General features: G+C 40.6%; 1 protein-coding gene across 2 annotated transcripts in view; it reads right to left on the bottom strand.

Moving 5' to 3' along the window:
* Positions 1 to 14,500: 14,500 nt before the first annotated feature.
* phf2 (PHD finger protein 2) overlaps positions 14,501 to 19,955 on the bottom strand; it is a 40,447-nt gene continuing 34,992 nt past the window's right edge. For both annotated transcript variants that reach the window (XM_047582368.1, XM_047582369.1), the window contains exon 22: positions 14,501 to 17,318. In XM_047582368.1, the coding sequence (XP_047438324.1) occupies positions 17,230 to 17,318 (89 nt within the window). In that variant the 3' untranslated portion in view covers positions 14,501 to 17,229. The remainder of the gene's footprint in view (positions 17,319 to 19,955) is intronic.

The raw sequence follows: 19,955 nt of genomic DNA, 5'->3' as shown, positions 1-19,955 counted from the left end.
GGACACTGTGCAGGCTAGTGTGCAGCCCCGCCACTCCGCAGCCCTCCCTATATTATTACAGCTGTAAGTGTGCCAGCCAGGGGAAATTTGTCTGCAATTCACCTGAATTAGAAGCTCAAACCCACCTCACCCGCAGCACGGTGTAATGGTTTGTTTATCTTGGAGGTTTTGCTTTTAGCAAATCATTCCTTATCTGTCATTTGCTTATTGTCCCACTGAGTAGGTCCAAAAAGGGGGGTGTTGTTCGTGCATGTGTGTGTGTGTGTGTGTGTGTGTGTGTGTGGGTAAGGGAGTTGCTACCACATGGCCCATGGAAAGTCCCACCTTTACACTCTTTCGCTCAACAGTCCAACTCTGTACGGGCAACACATCCATCCAAGCGGCCGCCGCGACGCGTTCCCCCCCGTTCCACTCTCTCTCTCCGGCCTCTTTTGTTTATCTGGCTTGTTTAAGATTTCCAACAAAGTCGGACTTTGAACAAATGCCACAGTTATTCTAAATGAAAGATGCAGAGTGCCTAAAATTAGATCGTGATTATAAAGATTTTCTCCCGGGCTCACGCCGGCTGCAGCATTGTTTGAGCAGTTTCAGCTCGGCCTGTAATCAGCGCGGCGGCCTCTGCAAAATCCTTTTCAGCAGGCCACATGAGTGAGGCCATCGAGATGTAAATTATCACATGATTGTCTCTAAATCATGTCACATGTTGCACAAATACGGTAATGTGGCGAGCATCTCGAATCACCGAAACGTTAAATTTTTCCTCTGACATCTAGAAGTGAGCTCCGGGGGGGGAAGTGTTGTGCTTATCGAATTTTACTCGTTGCCTCTTGTTTTTATTTAATTTTTATCGTGTCAGTCGGAATTTGCTTGACGGCTTTTTTTAGAGGGGAATCGGAGGGTCAGGGGGAGATGAACAGCCGAGCAAATTTGGCCATTTTGGGGGGGGAATTTAACAGGGGTGGCACAGCGGCCAAGTGCTCCTTGATGTGTGACTTTGTGTAATGGCCCTACAGATGTCTTAAGCTTCCCCCTGTATTGAGATGTGGTTGGTGTGGGATGGGGAATGGGTTTTTTCTTCTTCTTCTTCTTCTTTTTTTTTTTTGTTTCTGCTGCCGAGGATCAGGGTTTACTCAGATCTGGGCAGCCTGACTGTTCTAAATCAGCCCGTCACACACCACTGCCTCCCTGTCAGAGGCCTATCTGCTACCACTTATTCAGAAATGCAACAAATTTACTTATAATTACTTAAAATTTTGTCGTGCTTGTAAATACTTGCGCTCTGACAGTTCATTTATTTTGTTTGATTGCCGCCGACTATTTATAGTGGAGGGCTGCCTGCATGCGGGTTCCATGTGTCATCTAAATTCTGCAATAAGACAAAAGTGGCTGTGATGATTATCCACTGGTTTCGGAGTGTTTATTTACTCACTGAGGTCAAGGAGAATGTGGCTGTAATTGACATGCATGCAGGGCTTAGGATGGCATTCCTTCGGGTCTGCATTGGGAGTGGCTGACAGCAACAGAAAATAAAATAAAAAAATAAAACAAAAAAAAGCTCATTATCTGTCCTTTCTTTACATCCATCCTATATTTGGACGTCTGCTGTGAGCAGCTTCCTGGGCCTGATGCATGAACTGAAACCGGCAGAATGTTTCAGACCCAGACTGGGTGTTAACCAACGAGCAACGACCAACAGCATCGAACCGACTGGTGCTAAATGGAAAAAAGTCTCTGAAGGAAGTCTGCAGGTTTTAACAACTCGTTTAGACCCAATGTTTGTTCTTCTTTTTAGTTTTTCCTCTTGGAATTCCTTAATTTGAAGCCATGCGTACAGTACATGAGGCCGATGTCAAAGGTGGGATGAATGAGAAGTGCGGACCATCTTGATTAAAGCTATCGACGGTAAGAGGTCGGCAAAGAGGAGCGGTATTTCCCTGCGTTCAAGACTCTGTGTTTACTCTGTGTCATAGATGCTGGCAAAATAACTTCAAAGTTTACTTCCAAATGAGGAATCGGTGAGTCCCTGCATCCCTTCTGAAGCAGGAAGGACCAGAGGAGAGTGGTCGAACAAGCCGGGCAAGACCAACAAGAGGAATGAGTGGAGGTAGAGTTTAGAGTTAATTGAGTAAAGAATATCTGGGGTTTGTCTGATCAGGTTAAACAGTAATTTCCACCCAACAGGAAATATGATTGAGATAAACAATCAGTGAAATAATTCATGATGTGACAGGTGGCGACGAGAGATGTGTAGATCGATACTGAAATATCGATACTTCTGATACCAGGTGTTTATGCTCTAAACTGATTCTAGAATCAAAATATCGATACTTTCGATACTTCAGCCATTCGAGGTTAACGGAGAAACACAGTGGAAAGTAACTATTGAGTTGTGGCAACACAACTTCAGGTTAAACCACAACACAGAATACGAGGCATTTATCATGAGGAGGACAGATACAAGTTTTCATTTTATAGTAGTTATTAATAGTTAATAATTTATTTTGGTTTTATTATTTTTACTTATTTAAAGTGTTTGAAATAGCATTTTCATATATTTTTGTATAATTGTGTCTCTGTTTGTTTTTTCTGTTGGTGCATTAGCTTGGCTATATAGTAAATAAGGCCACTACCTCAATATACTTCAGTTTAAAATAAATTAATAAATAAATTACTCTGATGTCTGGTATTATCTATGAAGCTATGATTTGAAATACACTACCTTTTTTTTTTTGATACCAGACACATTAGGGCGTATTTACATGAAGTACCGGTATCGGTACCAGCCGATACCATCCTGAAATTTCTCTGTATCGTATTGGAAAGAAAGTCGGTGGTATCGAAACATCACTAGTGGTAATATTTTAATGAAGAAGTATTTTCAACAAGGCTGGAGAATGTGACAACGCTGAGATGCTCAACATACGTGGGACTGATTTTAACGACCCCCAACATCTAGAAAACTCCCTGTTTAGCACCTGTACTCAGTAATAAACTGTAAGAGGAGCTGTGCACCCCCGAGGATATGCACTATTACTGTGTTTGTTCAGCCCCCACCGCTCTGACTTATGATTCATCTTTGCTCCTTATTGAAATGAAATTACTCCATGAGCTCGGACTTGACTGGGGGGGGAAACAATCTTCACACTGACCTGAAAATGTCAGAACTTGTATCTTTTAATGACGTCTGTCGTCTCCTAAAGAAACGACAGCGAGCATCAGTCGGACGGTGCCTCTGCTTTTAATTATTTCTGCCACCACGACCCCGTTGCACTTGGTTTCTACTTATGTCTAACTGTTGCTCTACTTATTGTGATGTATCTGCATAACCTACAAATGCTTTTTGTCCAGGTCACTCTTGAACATGAGATTACGATCTTGATGGGATCTATCTGGTTAAATATAGGTTGAATAAATAAAATACGGTGCCGCTTAGTCGAGAGCTTCATAGGATGGTGCGATGGAAGTCCACCTCTTCTACCTCCTTTCAGAAATGGCTACCTCCATTGGATACGATGAGGACTTCTATGGACTTATCAAGTGTCCCAGTTAACACCTAGTGCTCATGTGTCTGTTTTTTCCTCTTTGGAAATGAACTTGCACAGTTTGTTTTTCTTACATGCCTAACCCTGGCGGTTATGTCTTTGTTTGTTGCTGTGATTATGTTTTTTCTCTAAAATAAAGTAGTAAAAAACAAAATAAAAACAACAACAACAACAAAAAAAAAAAAAACATCATTAAGACCACAGCTCGCCATGTGGTGACAATGTCCCTCTGTGGGCAGAAAAGCACAGGCTCAGACTCTTCAGTGAGCACATTTGACTAGTTGGTTAGTGAGCAACGCAGTAAACACTGACATTAATCCACACAGACTGCGTTTACTGTCGGCTGTGGCTTCACCCGAACACGCTAACGTCTTGAATCCCTTTGGATTGAGATTTTGAATGAGATATCTAGTTGCTGTGAGGAGTGATTAATAAAATACACGAACATACGTGAAGTAAAGACATCAGTGTTTCTTATGATCGGTGAAACTTATCGGTAAATACAGCAAGACTGGAAGAAATGTGGGTTATCAGATCAAATTAAAGACGATTGGACTCGACAATGATACATTGGAAAAGTGGATTAGCTTCAGTTTCAGTTAGTTTCAGCTAGTTTTAGGTCATTTTAGTCATGATAAATGTAGCTAAATAGATGCTAACGCTAAGAGCTTTACTGAGAAGTAACGTTAGCTATACCATACTGTAGCATCTGACTGGACGTTAATAGGATTTAACAGTTCCCCACATGCACCAGTCCTGTGTGTGTGTTTCAACTTTCTCTAAATATGTGTTTTTAAATGTTGAATGTGTCCTGATGTCAAAGAAGAATTTGACATCTACCCATACTTGATAACACAAACACTAGAGCTTCTCCTTCTCTCTTCGTTTTCTGTCCAACGCTTCAAATCAAACCCACCAGCGGCCGCAACTGCAGCCTCGTCCCCGGCACCTCCAGCACACGGACAATTAAGCACAAAGGGGTTAATTGTCCGTGCGACGGAGGCGCAGAGGTGCGAGGGATGAGGCTGCAGGTGTGCCGTCCGCCTCCAGAGAGCCTTCAGCGGTTCTCACGCTCCATTTCAGCTCCACAAACACGCGGCCATGTTTTCCCGATGGAGGGGCCGATAGTCACACAGGGTCACGGCGACGATGTGGGAACATTCAGCGTGATAGGCGACTATCATTCACAAATATTAAAAAGACGCTTCACTGATTGCATCGGTATTCACGAGACGCAATTTTCTTTGAAAAAGCTCATCAAGGAGACCTCCCACTAGCTGGCGGTCGGTTTGCATGTGTGGTTCTGGCTCATTTCTGGTCAGGACTTGCTGCAGAATACACGTCACAGTCAGAGTAATACGATGAATGAGATTTATGAGAAAATGTCACAGGGAAAAAGTCCAAACTGTGGAGGTAAAAAACAAAAAAACAAGACAAAATGACAAAATTGTGTTGAAAAATGTTCAACAAAGTCTAATTATTTATATCAGAGCAAGACCGATATGGATTTTTTTTTTACGACTGATACCGTTTTTTAACGTCAGCATTGGCCGATCTACTGGTTTTTCTCCCTCAATTTACAGGATAAAAATGATAACAAATGTCTCAATTTAACGAAAAACATAAACATTTATCTACTGTTATTTTTAGGGTCGGTCAACACGTCTTTGAGTACAAGCATTTTCCAGCTTCCAGCTATACGCACTCTGCTAGTGGGACGTTCAAGCAGGTAATATATGGGCTGCACGGTCCGCACCTTCTCAAGCAGTACACACACACATTATATATATATATATATATATATATATACACACACACATATATACATACCCTCTAATGCAAATGCGTGTCAGCCGATACTGATACCAGTAAAATGCATCCAATCTCTAATTTATATAATTAAAACATGACACCAAAGACCCAAATTACTAGACACAAATTCAAAAGTGTGAGTAAAAAAAACGTTTGAGACTAAAACAACAAATTGCAAATTTTTAACTTTCACAATGTTATTTATAAAGGAAGAATTGGACTCCTGCACACAAATGATTTACTGCTGCGAAAGCGCAGAGAGATGAAAACACAAATAAATATGAAAACCGCATATAAATGATGCTGCTAAGTGCCTCTTAATGCCACGGTGGTCTAAAAGCTCCTATCTGTCTCATATCAAAGCAAAAACGTCTGCAAGATAACTGCACAACATTCATCTTCATAATAGAGGCCTGGCTGGATTTGTCCCCGTTTAGCTGAGTTAAAGGAAAGCATTACAGCCAGCAGGCATGTGGCCGCGTAATTTCAGCCAGAGAGGCCTACGCTTCCTCCGCTTGCCGTCATTATGCCCTCAGTAAGCCACATAAAGGCCCGGGCCACATTGAGGAGATCACCGGCCTCCTCGCCGCTCTGCCTGATTGGCTATTATCTAAATGAACCAATGTTCTATATCAGGACTTTTGACTACATAACTACCCTGTTAATATTCGGAGGAAGTGCTGGAGGTCAGGGAGCTCTCAGCCGCTTGACCTCGGGGTCGCAGGAACCCGAGTCGCGGAGTGGCACAAGGCAATGAATGAGCCCTAATGATTTAGATGGTATCTATTACACAGCCCCGGAGAAAGCCAATCTCTCCGGGCAATCTGGCCGTGGAGAAAAAGCAGAGGCTCGAAAATAAACCCCACTTGTTTCAGAGTAGGGCTAATGCTGCCTTCGCTAGCGCGGCACGTCATCGGAATTCCCGGCTAGAACGATGAATAATCACACACAGATGAACGCACGGCAGCTTTGAACGCATCCCCGAGACACGAAATTCGAAGCTTGTTTAGAGGACCGGGTCCAGGAAACGTTGCGAGTGATTTGAGTTGTTTGTTTGTTTGCTCTGTGCTTAAGTGACTTCAGCACCTTGTTAAAGAGGCCTCGCGGTCCCAGACGGAGGTGGGCCCCCATCGTGGGAGGATTAGGTGAGCGCTCGTTTCAGTTGAACTACACACAAAAAAAAAAAAGAAAAACGCAGCCTTTGTGCAGTCGTTTAAGACACTTGTTGGTGCGTGGCGCAGCCCTGAGTTTCCCTAAAATACTTTGGTAAACATTGGGCTTATCCACAGCAACGATGCCATGACCTTAAAGAGCACTCTCAAAGGCAGTTTCCCTCCCCTTCCACCACGTGTAAACAAAGTAATTGTTCTTGGGAGACTCCCAGTGCCAGCTGAGCGTAATTTATTTCCACATCTTCATCCACAATGAAACCTGAGCCATTATAACAGCTAATCAACGGTCCTCAATAATAAATAAATGGATTTTTTTTTTTTTTTTTTTTTTACTTGAAAAAGGAGATTTGAATGTTTAAAAGCGTTTGATGAAGACTTTTTGTGTGTGTTGTATTATTACCCCACACCAAAAACAAGCATTCCCTTAAATCTGTCTACTGGAGCACCACATGATATTTCCCCAGCAGGACATTTTATTGCTGACGCATATGAAATGAAACACTGAATCAAATTTAATTACATCAGCAACACAAGCCAGATGTCTTAAATCTGAGATTCATATTATGCAACTGTAACAATAACTAACTGAAATAGTGGTGTAACGTGAGCTTCGGTTAAATTTTACTTTCTTCTTTATGTGATGCAAGCTTCAAGAAAGCATTTTTCTGCCCATATAAATGTCAACAGAATGAAATCCAGTCAAGAATTATGCCTTTTAAAACAGACTATTGTATTTTCACTGCTGTAATTTTCCCTACATTAAATAAGCCAACAGATTGGACCTCTGCTACTTTATTACTATTAACCACGCAGCCATCGGTGCCATCACTTTATGGTAATATAACTAACGTCCTAATGATCGGCATCATCACCGTTCAAACTGTTGCCACCGCAGATAATGAAGTCAGTACTATTCAAGCTTGAGTCAACATATATATATATATATGTAGAAAAAACAAATCCGCTAAAAATAACGACGGCTCCACTTCACTCACAGATGTTGGAGCTAAATATGTTGCATATGTTGTTTTGGCTCATCTGGATAGTAATTGATCACAAAGCACAGATCGTAGATGTTTACGCCAGGAGGCTTCAGTGAAATGACACCCCTGACCCCCACCCTGAAACACACACACACACACACATTACACACACACACACACACACATTACACAAGGACTAACTCTACACACATAACATTGAGCTATCATTACCATTTGAACGTGTCAGGAAAGATCAAAATGAATTCTGAAAGCTTTAAAGCTAGAATGCGGGACGTGTAAATAAATAACACAAGCTCTTGGAAAAGCAGGTTCACACAGTGCTGCACTATACTGCAGTTTTAATTAGCTACCATGTCGACAGATTCTGAACCTTTGGCAGAAAAAACACATTCAGCATTTGAGATTTTTTTTTTAAAAAAGAATCTCTTGTCCTGTAGTCGAGACATTTCCATTGCGTGGCTTTTCCTCATTAGATAACATAGAAAGAGGAGAAGGGGCTGTGGACAGTGTTCACAGAGTTTGTGTTATTATTCTCACCACCAGACGCAAGACACAAAAGTTGCATTCGAGCAAACTGAGAAAATTACATGTGCAAATATCAGACGTTTAATAATTTTACTTTTGGGTGTAGTTGCGGTTATTTATAACATTTGCAGCAGGCTAATTGTCACTCAAACCTGGAGATGTCAAAACTTCCTTTTTCCAAGTTGGTTTAAAAGTGTAAAATTGTTGCAGAGCTATTCACATTTAGTTGGAAGCCAGAATCCATGGCAACAATTTGTTCGCTCTAAAGAGTTGATCTGGGACCGCTCCGCTGGGAACTGATCGGGCTCCGGCTAAAATCAGCCCAGCCAATCAAATCATCTGGGCGGGTTCCGGCTAAAATCAGCCCAGCCAATCAAATCATCTGGGCGGGTTCCGGCTAAAATCAGCCCAGCCAATCAAATCATCTGGGCGGGTTCCGGCTAAAATCAGCCCAGCCAATCAAATCATTTGGGCGGAGTTTACGCTGTGATGGACAGAAGAGCAACAGCTACAGAGTCATACCCAACATCTGAGCATTGTGTTGAATTTGTTTACCACAAAAGGGCTCTGATTGCTTGAAGCACTAGTCCAGTTGTGTGTAGAAGTATTTTTGTGTGTATTAGTAGAAACTCTGCCCATAATGAAATCCAAATGAAATCTGGAGTGGGACCAGATTTATAATTTAAGCACTGAAGAGTCTGGCTAGGTTACACTGAAATGAAAACTGGTGCCGCAAGTCATATCTGATGAAACATCACAGTCTGTTAGAGATGAATGACAAAAAAATTCAAGCTGCTGATTTAGGCAATTTATCTGGTGCAACTTAAAGCAGTGGTTCTCAACTGGTCTGGCTTCAGGACCTACCACCATCCCTTAATGACACACCGCAACCCAAATCAAAGAAGATTTTCAACTTCTCAAATTTACTGAATGAAAAGACTGTGCAGTTTGAACCTGAGGTAGTAGAATAAAATATCACAGCATGAAAACACGCGAAAAACCCAAATGTTAATGATAAACTGAAACAACCAGCAATGGCGGTCAATTAGCTGCATTTTAATTCAAACCAAAACTCTTCAACTTCTTCAGACTTTTTTAACAGACACAAAAGAGCTTTCACGCAAACACGAAATAAAAAATAAAAGTTACCGAGAAGCGGTTTCAAAAAAGACTCAAACTATGTAGCTTTAGTGGAGTACCCCCTCATTGAATATATAACTATATTAAAACTATTCAGTCACTAATTCAAGCATTAATCATAAGGTTGACATCAATCAGAACATTTCACTAACAGATATTTTTTAAGGGATATGTCAACCACTAAAATGTAGTCACTCACCTTATTCCCCGGAGTTGGATGAGTGACAAAAAGCTTTTAAATTGGCCCAAGCATCGCCCTGGTCCGGTAGCGCAGCTGTTAGCTTTAGCTTAGCATAGGCGTTGTAATGTAGTGTTGCAATTAGCCAGCACCCGACTTCCGTCAACACACCCGCGTGACTGGTTTTCAGGTGCTGCGTGGTGTCGTTGCGCCGCGGCAGCGGTGCTTTGCCGAAATATAGTCCCAAATTTAAATCTGCCCAAGACAATCCCTTCGTGTTAATTGCATTGACAATTATACTGATGTCAATGTAGAGGCCACAAGAAGTAATTAGGAAAGTTTATTCATCACTGTTGCGAATGACTGGCTAATCGCAACCTATATCTACAGGTATACTAAACTAAAGCTAACACCGGATTAATATATGTAGCTTTAGCTGAGAATCCTCATTTACTGAATCAACCAACACTGCGCTAAGGAAAACGTTCAGGTTCTTCTAGCAGCTTTTACGCACAAACACAAAATAAATTAAACAAAAAGTGCAATTCAAAAGGATTCAAGTTTGCAACAAGTTTATAGCTCTTCCTGCACAAAACAAAAGTTCATATCTCATATAATCTGCGTCTTACCTGCGTTTTGGTTTTGCTGTCAAATCACCAGATGTAAACAAATTTTGCGATCTTCTTCTATTGTATAAAATGGAAGGTGTCACTTACTGCCACCCCCTGTTAAGGAGTGTGAACAGAGGACACTGTTGATTTATTTTGCCCAGACAAAGGCCCGCGACCCATTTAAAAGAGGCCTAAGCACAGCAGAGATTGTAATAACAGGCTAAAAATCGCCAGTGACGTGCGCCATCCACTGGCTAAACTAATTTTTTTCTCCAATAAAGCAAAAAAACTGAGCTATAACTGTTAGAACAAATACCAGCGCATTCGCTAGCGGCCCTGAATTTCTGCAACAATAACAATCTCTTGATAAGAACTTGAGGAGTCCATTAGAATCTATGGAAGCCTTGAGCGGCCATGTGTTCACATATTATTATTTTTTTCAGTTTTCCTGTGATAACGAGTTAATTTCCTCTGTTTTCTCAAGATCTTGAGTTAATTATCTCGTTATCTCCGGAAAACAATGTTTGGTTTTCTCAAGCTCTCAATATATTTAATTTGAGAATTCAGTCATAGGTGCCCTGCTCACTGACAGATGCCCTTAACGCTACAATGTAGTGAAGTAATAACCTAATGTAATAGGTCTGCTGTAAGGTGAGACTTTTGTTTTGTGTTTTAATATTTGCGATTAAGTTTCTGGAGATAAATAACTTGTTATCTTGAGAAAATGGAGCTTGTTTTCCCACGATATCAAGATAAATAACTCGAGATCTTGAGAAAACAGAGGAAATTAAGTCATTATTACGGGCTTCCGTAAGAACCAGTGTTATATCGTAGCCAGCATCTAGTGGTTGGTGGTGGTATTACACCCTAAATTGCCTCCAGATTGTCTTTAGCTAGCCTCGTGCCATGGTTGTTGCCTTGTGGTTTTTCATCTTGGAATAATTCAAGAACACAAGCTGGAACAAGATGTTTTCCGATCACTTGAATGCAGCATCAGAAAAATAAAGCAGCAACCGGGGCACGAGTCATTATTTCCACTTTGCTGCAAATGTTTCCGTCACTTGTAATTTTGGAAATGATACACATCTGTTGTTTATATTCTGTAAAAGTCACGTATTTGAATCTAAAACTGTATGTGCAGCGTGCATTCGCATTGTAGTACACGTTAGTAATGAGTGGATGAAATGAAGCGGAGGATAAATGAAACCAAAGCAAACAGCTCCGTGGCGCTGATACGACGGCTGTCCCTGCGAGCGGTCAGTGAATAAAACAGCCTTGATCACGCTCGCATTAATGGTACTCTCATTTGGGTGGGCCCTCACCTCACTTGTGACAGTTGCTTCCTTGATGGGCGTCAAAAATTAGCAATGATGTGTTGTTTTCCGAGTTCCAAAATTCCAGGCCTGCCAGAGGTTAAGGAAACACGGCATCATAAGACAGAGCCTCAGTGTTTGTCTTGAAAATGGGGAGTTTGCTTGCACTTCTCAAGCTGTCGGACGCTCATCCGCGGGGGTTGAGGTAATAACCGTGTTTGGTTTGACGACGGTTTTCAAGTCTCAGCTTCCTCTCAAGAAATCTTAAACAATATGAACTGTCTAAACCTTGGCACAGCACCTGATTTCAGAAAGTCCCACCTGTTGATTTTCAGCGGTTTACTGGTACATATACTCTAGCTGTACACCTTTTTACTTTTATTTTGCTATATGTTCTGATTTAAGTCGCTAACATTAAAAAAAATAAAAGGTTTTAGTTCAAATTTTTTTATCAATCAATCTAAGATTAGCAAAAACTTCTGCTTTCTAACCCTTAAGTTCGGAAAAGAGTTAACCTCCAGAGCTTTAGTTTGCGATGCATTTTTAATTTCTTCAAGATATTTGGGATTAGTAGGACCTAAGACGTATAAAAAATAAGCATCATCATTTGAAAAATAAACGATGTCCTTGTATTGTGGACACAATAAAGTCGCCAGTGTGCAACAAAATCTAAAACTGTTTATTTTAATACATGAACGTGGCTGAGAAAAGACAGAATTGCAAACACTTTCCAACAATTCCAACGTCCTCAAACGTGGCTAATTAGCGACGTTGTAGCTCGTTACTATTGACAGAATTTTTTAAATCTGTGCGTCATATCAAACTATAAAACTTAATAAGCACAAATAAACAAGTTTCAAACGTAGAATTTGATGAGGTTTTGCACAACGTCCACTTTTGCCCCGTGATCGGCTGTAGAAAGAAAAACTTAACGTCCACGTATGAGGACGCAGGATCTAAGTAGGTTAAAGTCAAATCGAAAACACGTATCATAATAAACGCCTGCTTTTATTTTCCTACTAGCTCCTCTCTGAGCAAAAGGCCCGAGCACTCCTTCCACCTGTGATGATAATCACCTGTCAAGAAAATATTAAAAATCCTTTTAAGGGTAATTTGACTGCCAAACCCAAACACACAGGAAATGTGCTTGTGTGTGTTTGGGTGTCGGCAGAAGCCCAACGTCTCTCTGCACCTCCGATCGCTCAGCAGAGGAGATCCTGCTGCCTGACAGAGCAGTTAATCCGCGCTGAGGAGAGCAGCTCCAAACAACTGCACAGAATCTCAAGACCTACGCTTTTCATCGCCGCGGCAAAAAACACGGGCGACCCAGGACTCTTTTTCAGAGAGGAGGCAGACGAATCACCACCTTTTTTGTTGTTAATGACAGACCTGAACTTGGACCAACGGGGGGTGAACACAGGACAAAAGTAAAAAGGGCGGCGGTGAGGATATCGCACCGCTGCGCGGCCACACAAAGACGCAGCTTAACCTGACATTCCTGAGTAATTTAGACGCATCTCACATGGCACGTTTCTCTTGACCACTTGGGACTCCTGTACGGGACCGGAGGGGTTTGAGAGCGGTATGAGGGCAGCCCACCTCACATCTGCGATCGCTAAGGGAGCGCGGCGTGGCCATGAATGCAGTTAGACTGTAACACTCTGCAGGCGTTGTTTTTAATACACTGACGTTTAAATTGTGATCCCACTTGCCCTTTGGAGGGGAACGACTGCTAGAAAAGAAACAAGGAGAGAAAGGTGGAGGAAGTGTTCACACATCAAACAAGATATTTACAAAAAAAAAAAATTAAAAAATCTATTCAACGTTTCAATGTTTCAAAATAAAAATGAATAAAATTAAAAATCACAGATAAGAATATTGTGTCACCATGTTTCAGTTAATGTATAAACCCAGTGTCTAATTTCTTGAAAAACAAAACACTGTAAGCCTCACATATAGGCTGCATTATATTTAATTTGTTTTAAAAAAAAGGAATTTTTGTATGTTACGGTGGCAGCGTCTGAATTAAAATGTTAATTAAGAAATTAAAAACGATAAAAACATGACTTTAAATATTTTATTTGCCGTTTTTTTTCTTTGTATCTGACTTTAATTCCACGACAGGTTATTAATGGAATTAATGGAACTAATTTCTATTTTTTTTTAAATTTTTTATTATTATTATTTTATTTAAATGCCTCGAGTGTGAAAAAGATCCAGGGAGGACAAAGTGTGTGATGTTTCATTTGCAGACGTCGGGCACTTTCGTGTTCTTGTGTTAACAATTAGCTAACAATAACAACTCACTTTGATGCTAACCAGGGTGGAAACGGGGTCACGACCTTTAACAGCCGGGGTTTTGCTGCACACGCACACACACACACACACACACACACACAGAGACACACACACAAACACAAATCCGATGGAGAAATTAAGTAAAACACCGGCATGGTGGAATTGCAGATTCCCATGAAGATCACCGCACGTTTTATTCCTGAGAAATCAATTGTGTCCAGATGTGCTATTAATCCAGGATTAAAAGAAAGAAAGCAGGATAATGAAGGCATAACTTCCCCAATTTGTATAATCAGTCTTTAATTACACAAATGAAGAGTTAATTGACTTATTTTTGTTGGAGACGCTTGTTTTAAAATGTGCTGCGACTAATTCTCTTAAAACCCCCACATTCACATCCACGTCCCTTCTTCTTCTTCTTCTTCTTCTTCTTCTCCTCCAAACCCGCTTCCTTCAGTTTTTAAGGGTAAAAACGGACATGAAAACCTCTTGAGAGGTCACACCTTCAGACCACGGGGGAAACACAGCCGTCCTACGGGTTTGAATATTGCTGCACTGGGTTGGATTTGAAAGCATCCTCAGCCAGAATCAGACAATTTTTGACTCCATCTAGTGGCGCTCGAGAGTTTCCGGCTTTTTAATTCTCGGGAGGAGAAGGACGGAGCGAAGGCGACGGGATGCAGGCTCCTTCTGGATTTGTGCGTGCGGCGTACGCAAACCACAGCAACACCTGCTCAGAACGAGTAAAAAGAGTCTTGACTGCTCAGGAGCACATTTACGTTAATACAGTTTTAATGGTGTTGACTTTGGCTCGGTTCTAATTAATGACTTGGCTGAAGCGGCTAAAACTGTGGGAGGATCCCAAGAGAAGAAAAAAAAAAAAAAAAGCTCCATTACAAAAAAAATATATATATAGATATATATTTAAGAAAAAAAAAGAAAAAAAATAGATCAGTCTGTGATATGTGTGGCACAGATTTGACTTTAAAACTGAGTAGTCACCACAGAAGCTGTCACATTGCAAGTGGGAGAGGAACACATTACAAAGTTGGTTTTGCACAGTAACTGTATTAAAAGTAAACAAGGCGGACAATCATATCATTAAACAACAATATGTTTGTTCCTCGGAGTTTCCATGTCTTAAAAAAGTGAGTCATGACCTCGAACAGAATCGTCTAAATACAGAAAAATATAGATTCAGGTCAAAAAGGATTGTAAATACTTACTAGTACTGTAAATAACAGTGAGGGAAGACAGCTACAACAGGTATCATTCACCGCCCTGGCACAGTGGATGCATTTAATAAGGTCGGACATACAAAAATAAAACCACAACAAAGCAAAACGCACATCCTGTACAAATAAAAAACCTGAAAAATATGTCTTCGCTGACGAGAGTTTGATCGGAGCGCGCGTCACCTCTGAGATGACACGACCAGAAAACACTGCTGCTGTGGAGGAGGAGGAGATGGTGTGAAACCACGTTGAAACAAAAAAATAAAAAAAAATGTCCTGACCGAAATCAAAAGAACAAAGAGGTGGGATGGAGAGGAGGGGAGGGGAGGGGGGAGTAGGGGGGGGGGCTGCAGCTGCACGGAGCTCGAATATTAACGTACGACAATAACGATGGTAATGGAGACGATGATGTCACACTGGAAATGGGACAGGATGGAGTTTTATATATATATATGTATATATACACACATATATATAAAACTAATGTAGATTCTAGTGTGTCAAATGATACTGACGCCTCCCTCCCCTCCAAAAAAAACCTCCCCAAAAAACAACAACAAAACAAAAAAACCCACACACGCTTCAAAAATAACAAAAAAAAATAAATGTAAAGGGAAATTTCACAACTCGATGAAATACTCAAAAAAAGAAAAAAACAAAAAACAAACTCTTAAGAATTGTACAAGTATAAAAAAGCTACAAACATTAATAAATTACATCACTGACACATAAACACTTCACAAGGTGCTAGTAAAATAATTCCGAAAACCCTTCAGGATACTAGAACTTGAACAAGAGGCTGGTCGTAGAAACTTTAAGAGTCGCTGTTGTTTTTTTTTTTATGTGTTTTTTTTTGTTTGTTTTGTTTTGTTGTTTTTTTTTTCTCCTTTTACATAATTTTTCCTCAAAGCTTCGTCTCTTGTTCAAACAGAATCACAATACAATTAGCTTTGTGTATGTAAGGCCATATGACAATAAAATGTATTATTTCTTCAGTTGTTTTCCAGGCAACACCTTTTAAAACTAATGACCAAATAAAAAAAAAAAGAAAAAAAGAATAATAATAAAATAAAAATTAATCTCTCCTATTTAAAAAAAAAAAAAAAGTAAAAGTTAAACATGGCGACTATACTGTATATCCATATATATATTTTGTATTTATTTATTTATTTATTCATAATTAGCAAAACCAGTAAAAATGTAGAATTAGGCCTTAAGGGGAAAAGGATACAAAAAGTAGTAATTTAAAAGGCTATGTACAAGCTACATTCTATATACTGTACTGTGTGACGCCGTAAAAACGCAGATATGAGTCTAGGTTGTCGGTGCTGCCTGCGAAAGCAAAAGAAGACGGAAAGTATCCCCATGTAACTGCACACCTGACATGGATGAGGCTTATCATTGCCTGCGGTTCCCATGTAGTGTCAGAAGTCCTATGTTTTTTTACTATGCCATCCTGTCCACTGAACCCAAATGGAGTGCACGCTTCCTACGGTTAAAAGTTCGAGAAAGGTCCGGACGCTGATGATCGGGACTCGCTTTGTGCTTTACAGTTGCTCCTGATTTCCTATCTACGACCCGACACGAATAAATAAACATCCCACCCCCCCTCCCCCCTCCCCCATCCCCCCATCCCCGCTGATAGTGCTCTGCAAACGTTAAGTGTTAACACAAAGAGATAAATGCTCGAGTTGACTCCGATCGAAACTCTGCGATGCTGCGATTGCGCCGGGGACCTCGGGCCTCGGAAGGAGGAAGGAAAGAAAGAAAGAAAGAAAGAAAGAAAGAAAGAAAGAAAGAAAGAAAGAAAGAAAGAAAGAAAGGGAGGGGTGGTGGGGGGTTCGTTTCCATCTCGACTCGGCGTGGCAATGATAAGCTGCATCCATATAGTAGGAAATACCCCCCACCCACCCTCCCTCCCCTCAAACTCCCTCTCTCCCCCCAAACCCAGACCCAAGCACACATGCAACTGAATACATGCAAGGGATACTTTCACAAAATCTTGGAATGACTGCAAATGTACTTCTACTTCATGTTTAGCAACCCCTGATAAACTGACAGCTGTAGTAAAATGAGACATGTTCTCTTAAAAAATATTTATAGTAGGTTCTGTACACTTTAATATCTGAAAGTTATAAAGTATAAGTAGAGGCAAAGACCTATTTGAGTGATGTTCTTCTTAGAAATTGAAAAAATGCATGATTTTCTTCTTCTCCCATCACACTTCAGTCAGTCAGTTTTTTTTTTTGTTTGTTTTTTTTGTTTTGTTTTGTGTTTGTTTGTTTTTTTTTTTTTAAACTTCCCGTCGTTGGCTTGAGTCGGTGAACAGGGTGGTGAGGTCGGGATGGGACGCAGCTCGTGAGTTCCCAGTCCTACAACAGTCAGTCTGCTGCTGCATGCTACAGGAGGAGCTTTCCATTTCGATGGATTTTTAAAATCTTTCCGAGTCTCTGTTTGGCCGTCGCCATGCCTTTCTTTAGCCGCTTAGCTGTGGAAGAGAAGAAGACGGAAAGGTAAGACACGAGGAAGCACCTCAAATACGTAGTAAACTGAACTCTGCCTTGTTTACGCCCACAAAGCTAGTAGTCGTTGTTCTGCGGATGCATCACTGCCAACAACTGTTAACCAGTGGGTGAGTGACTGATGCCTCATGTGTGCCACTAGCGCCCCTAGTGGTCAAACATCAAACTGGGCAGCTTTAAAACAAATATAATTTGTCTTGTAGTTCCCCTCGGTTTGCGCTTTCACAAATACCTTTTAAAGTTCTGCGCCTGGTTTTGATCAGATCTCTCAGATATCCCCCCCCGTTCATCACAGTGACACGTTTTATTGTTTTTTCCTTTTCACCTTCACGGCTTAAATGTCTTTATCGCAGGCGCCTCATTTGGTACGAATATGCAAACACCTGCTTCTGCTTCTCCGCGCCCTTCCGCTGCTTGAATGCAGGTCAGGCGTAACAGCTCGCCTTCGACATTATTACACTCCACACGACACAACGGCACAAGCTGCAGTGTCACAGTACTTAAGATGCCATGAATGCTGAGCGATACGTGTCCGATGTGCAGACAGATTTTAAAAAAACGTTAAAAGAAATCCAAGTTTCTGAATGCTAATGAGAATAGTGACGAACTTTGTGTCACCTTTTAGAGCGTTGGAGAGGATTTGATGCTTTGAATGAAATGCAAATTGTGATCACCTTCCTAATGGTGTCCTAATAGTCACCTTGTGCCTCCAAGACAGTTGTGACTCATCAGAGAGTGGACATGGGCCTTCTGAGGGCGTCCTGTGGTGTCTCTGAATCCTATAAATTGAGTTCAGGGGCCTCTGACGATCGTCCCCTAATGAATTTGGAGGCCAGGTCAACACCTTGTGATGTTTTTTTATTGTTAGTTGTTCCTAAACCATTTTTGTGTCTGCTACTATGAAGGAGGGTCATTGCTATGGGGGGTGGGGGTGTCTGGTCTGGTCTGGTCTGGTCTGGTCTAGGTGGGGGCTTCATGTCTTAACCCTAATGCCCTGATAAAAAATTAAAAAAATAAATACTCAAACCTTTGGTATTTATGATTAGTACTGAAGTGGATTAAAAGATTTGTGTTAAAAAAAAAAGTATTTTTGTGGTGTTTTTGAAGAGGACACTTTTGTCCCTTAATGGTAACAATGGAACATTTTTTGTGAATTGGGCACTACAAGAAAAATAAATAAATAAATAAAAATCCATCAAAGTCAGTGTTGTTACTGACATGTCCAAGGCTCCATTAAATCCCTCCAAAAAAATCAACTTTCAATTTAGGTTGTTGAAAACATTTAAATTTTTGTGTTTTTTTTTCCTCGATGAATTTGTGATGCCATCACAAACACTGGCACACACAGGGTTAAAAGTCAACAATTAATCAAAAGTTTGGTATTTCTGATTGGTACTGAAGTGGATTAAAAGATTTATGTAAAAAAAAAGTAGAAAAAAATATTAACATACGCCATTTTTATGGCGTTTTTGTCCGTTAACGGTAACAGCGTAACAATTTTAAAATCAGGTATGAGGGTTACGTAACATCCACATTAATGAAAGCCAGGTCCACAGGTTTTCCAGCAGGAAACTGAATTATCACCAGATGGTCAGTGTTATTTACTTCTCCTGGCAGTGGTTTTAATGTTGTGGCTGATCGGGGTATAGACAAAGAACAGTTGGGTACGTTAACAAAGTTAAAAGCTTGTTTTTCTTTTAAATAAAACGTCTGGAGTAACTTGAAGTGGGTTCATTTCTGACAGTAAAAACTAATAACCACCATGTTGTCCAAATTTCACAAGCAGAGCATTAACCGTGTCCCTGGAGAACCTTCAAATGAGGAAGTTAACACTGGTGAATTAAGGAAGGGAATTATCAATCATTTCCACTTCACAGCAGTTCATACAACTGTTTCTCATCCCAGCATTAATGCATTTTGCATGAGACGCGTCTGCCAAACCAAACAGTTATTTGCTAATTATTATAGATTGCTAGTTCAGATGAGGCTTTATTTTATGAGCCTATGAATATCTAAAAAGATTTCATGGGAAGAACAGTAATTTGGTACTAACAACATGGGAAACTTTCATTTCCTTGAACGCTGCGCAATTTAAACCCAGTAAATACTCATTCATTACGGCCGAGCATTGAAACTGACTGCAAGAATCTCTGTGTTGAAGGCAACAGATTGAAATTCGTTTAATTTCCGAATGAACGCGAGTGTCTTGGGGTTTCCCCGTCTTAAGAGCCAAACCGCTTTATTCTTTTTCAATAACTTATTTGAATATTTTGGAACCGTGAAGTCTCTCCCCGAGCCCACGGAAGATAAAGGCGTCGTGTGCAGGATTTGAAGTTTGGTGGCGGACAAACACTAATCAAGAAAGAACAGTTTAACAGTTTAACACCTCTACTAGTACAGAGGGTTACGCACGTGATGTCACAGCTAGTTTAGTCGCCGTGGTTACGGCCACTGAGCGGCAAAAAGTGACAGTTGAACATGGAGATTAGCAGCATTAGCTTGAATCATGGGCTTTAATAGCATCTAAATTGTAAAATTAATCAAAAATGTGAAGAGCTGTCGTGTGATTAACTGAACCAACAGATATGAAAAGCAGTCTAACT

Source organism: Mugil cephalus, chromosome 4 (genome assembly GCF_022458985.1).
Source record: "Mugil cephalus isolate CIBA_MC_2020 chromosome 4, CIBA_Mcephalus_1.1, whole genome shotgun sequence".
Lineage (NCBI taxonomy): Eukaryota > Metazoa > Chordata > Actinopteri > Mugiliformes > Mugilidae > Mugil > Mugil cephalus.
This window is presented reverse-complemented; position numbering and strand designations above follow the sequence as displayed.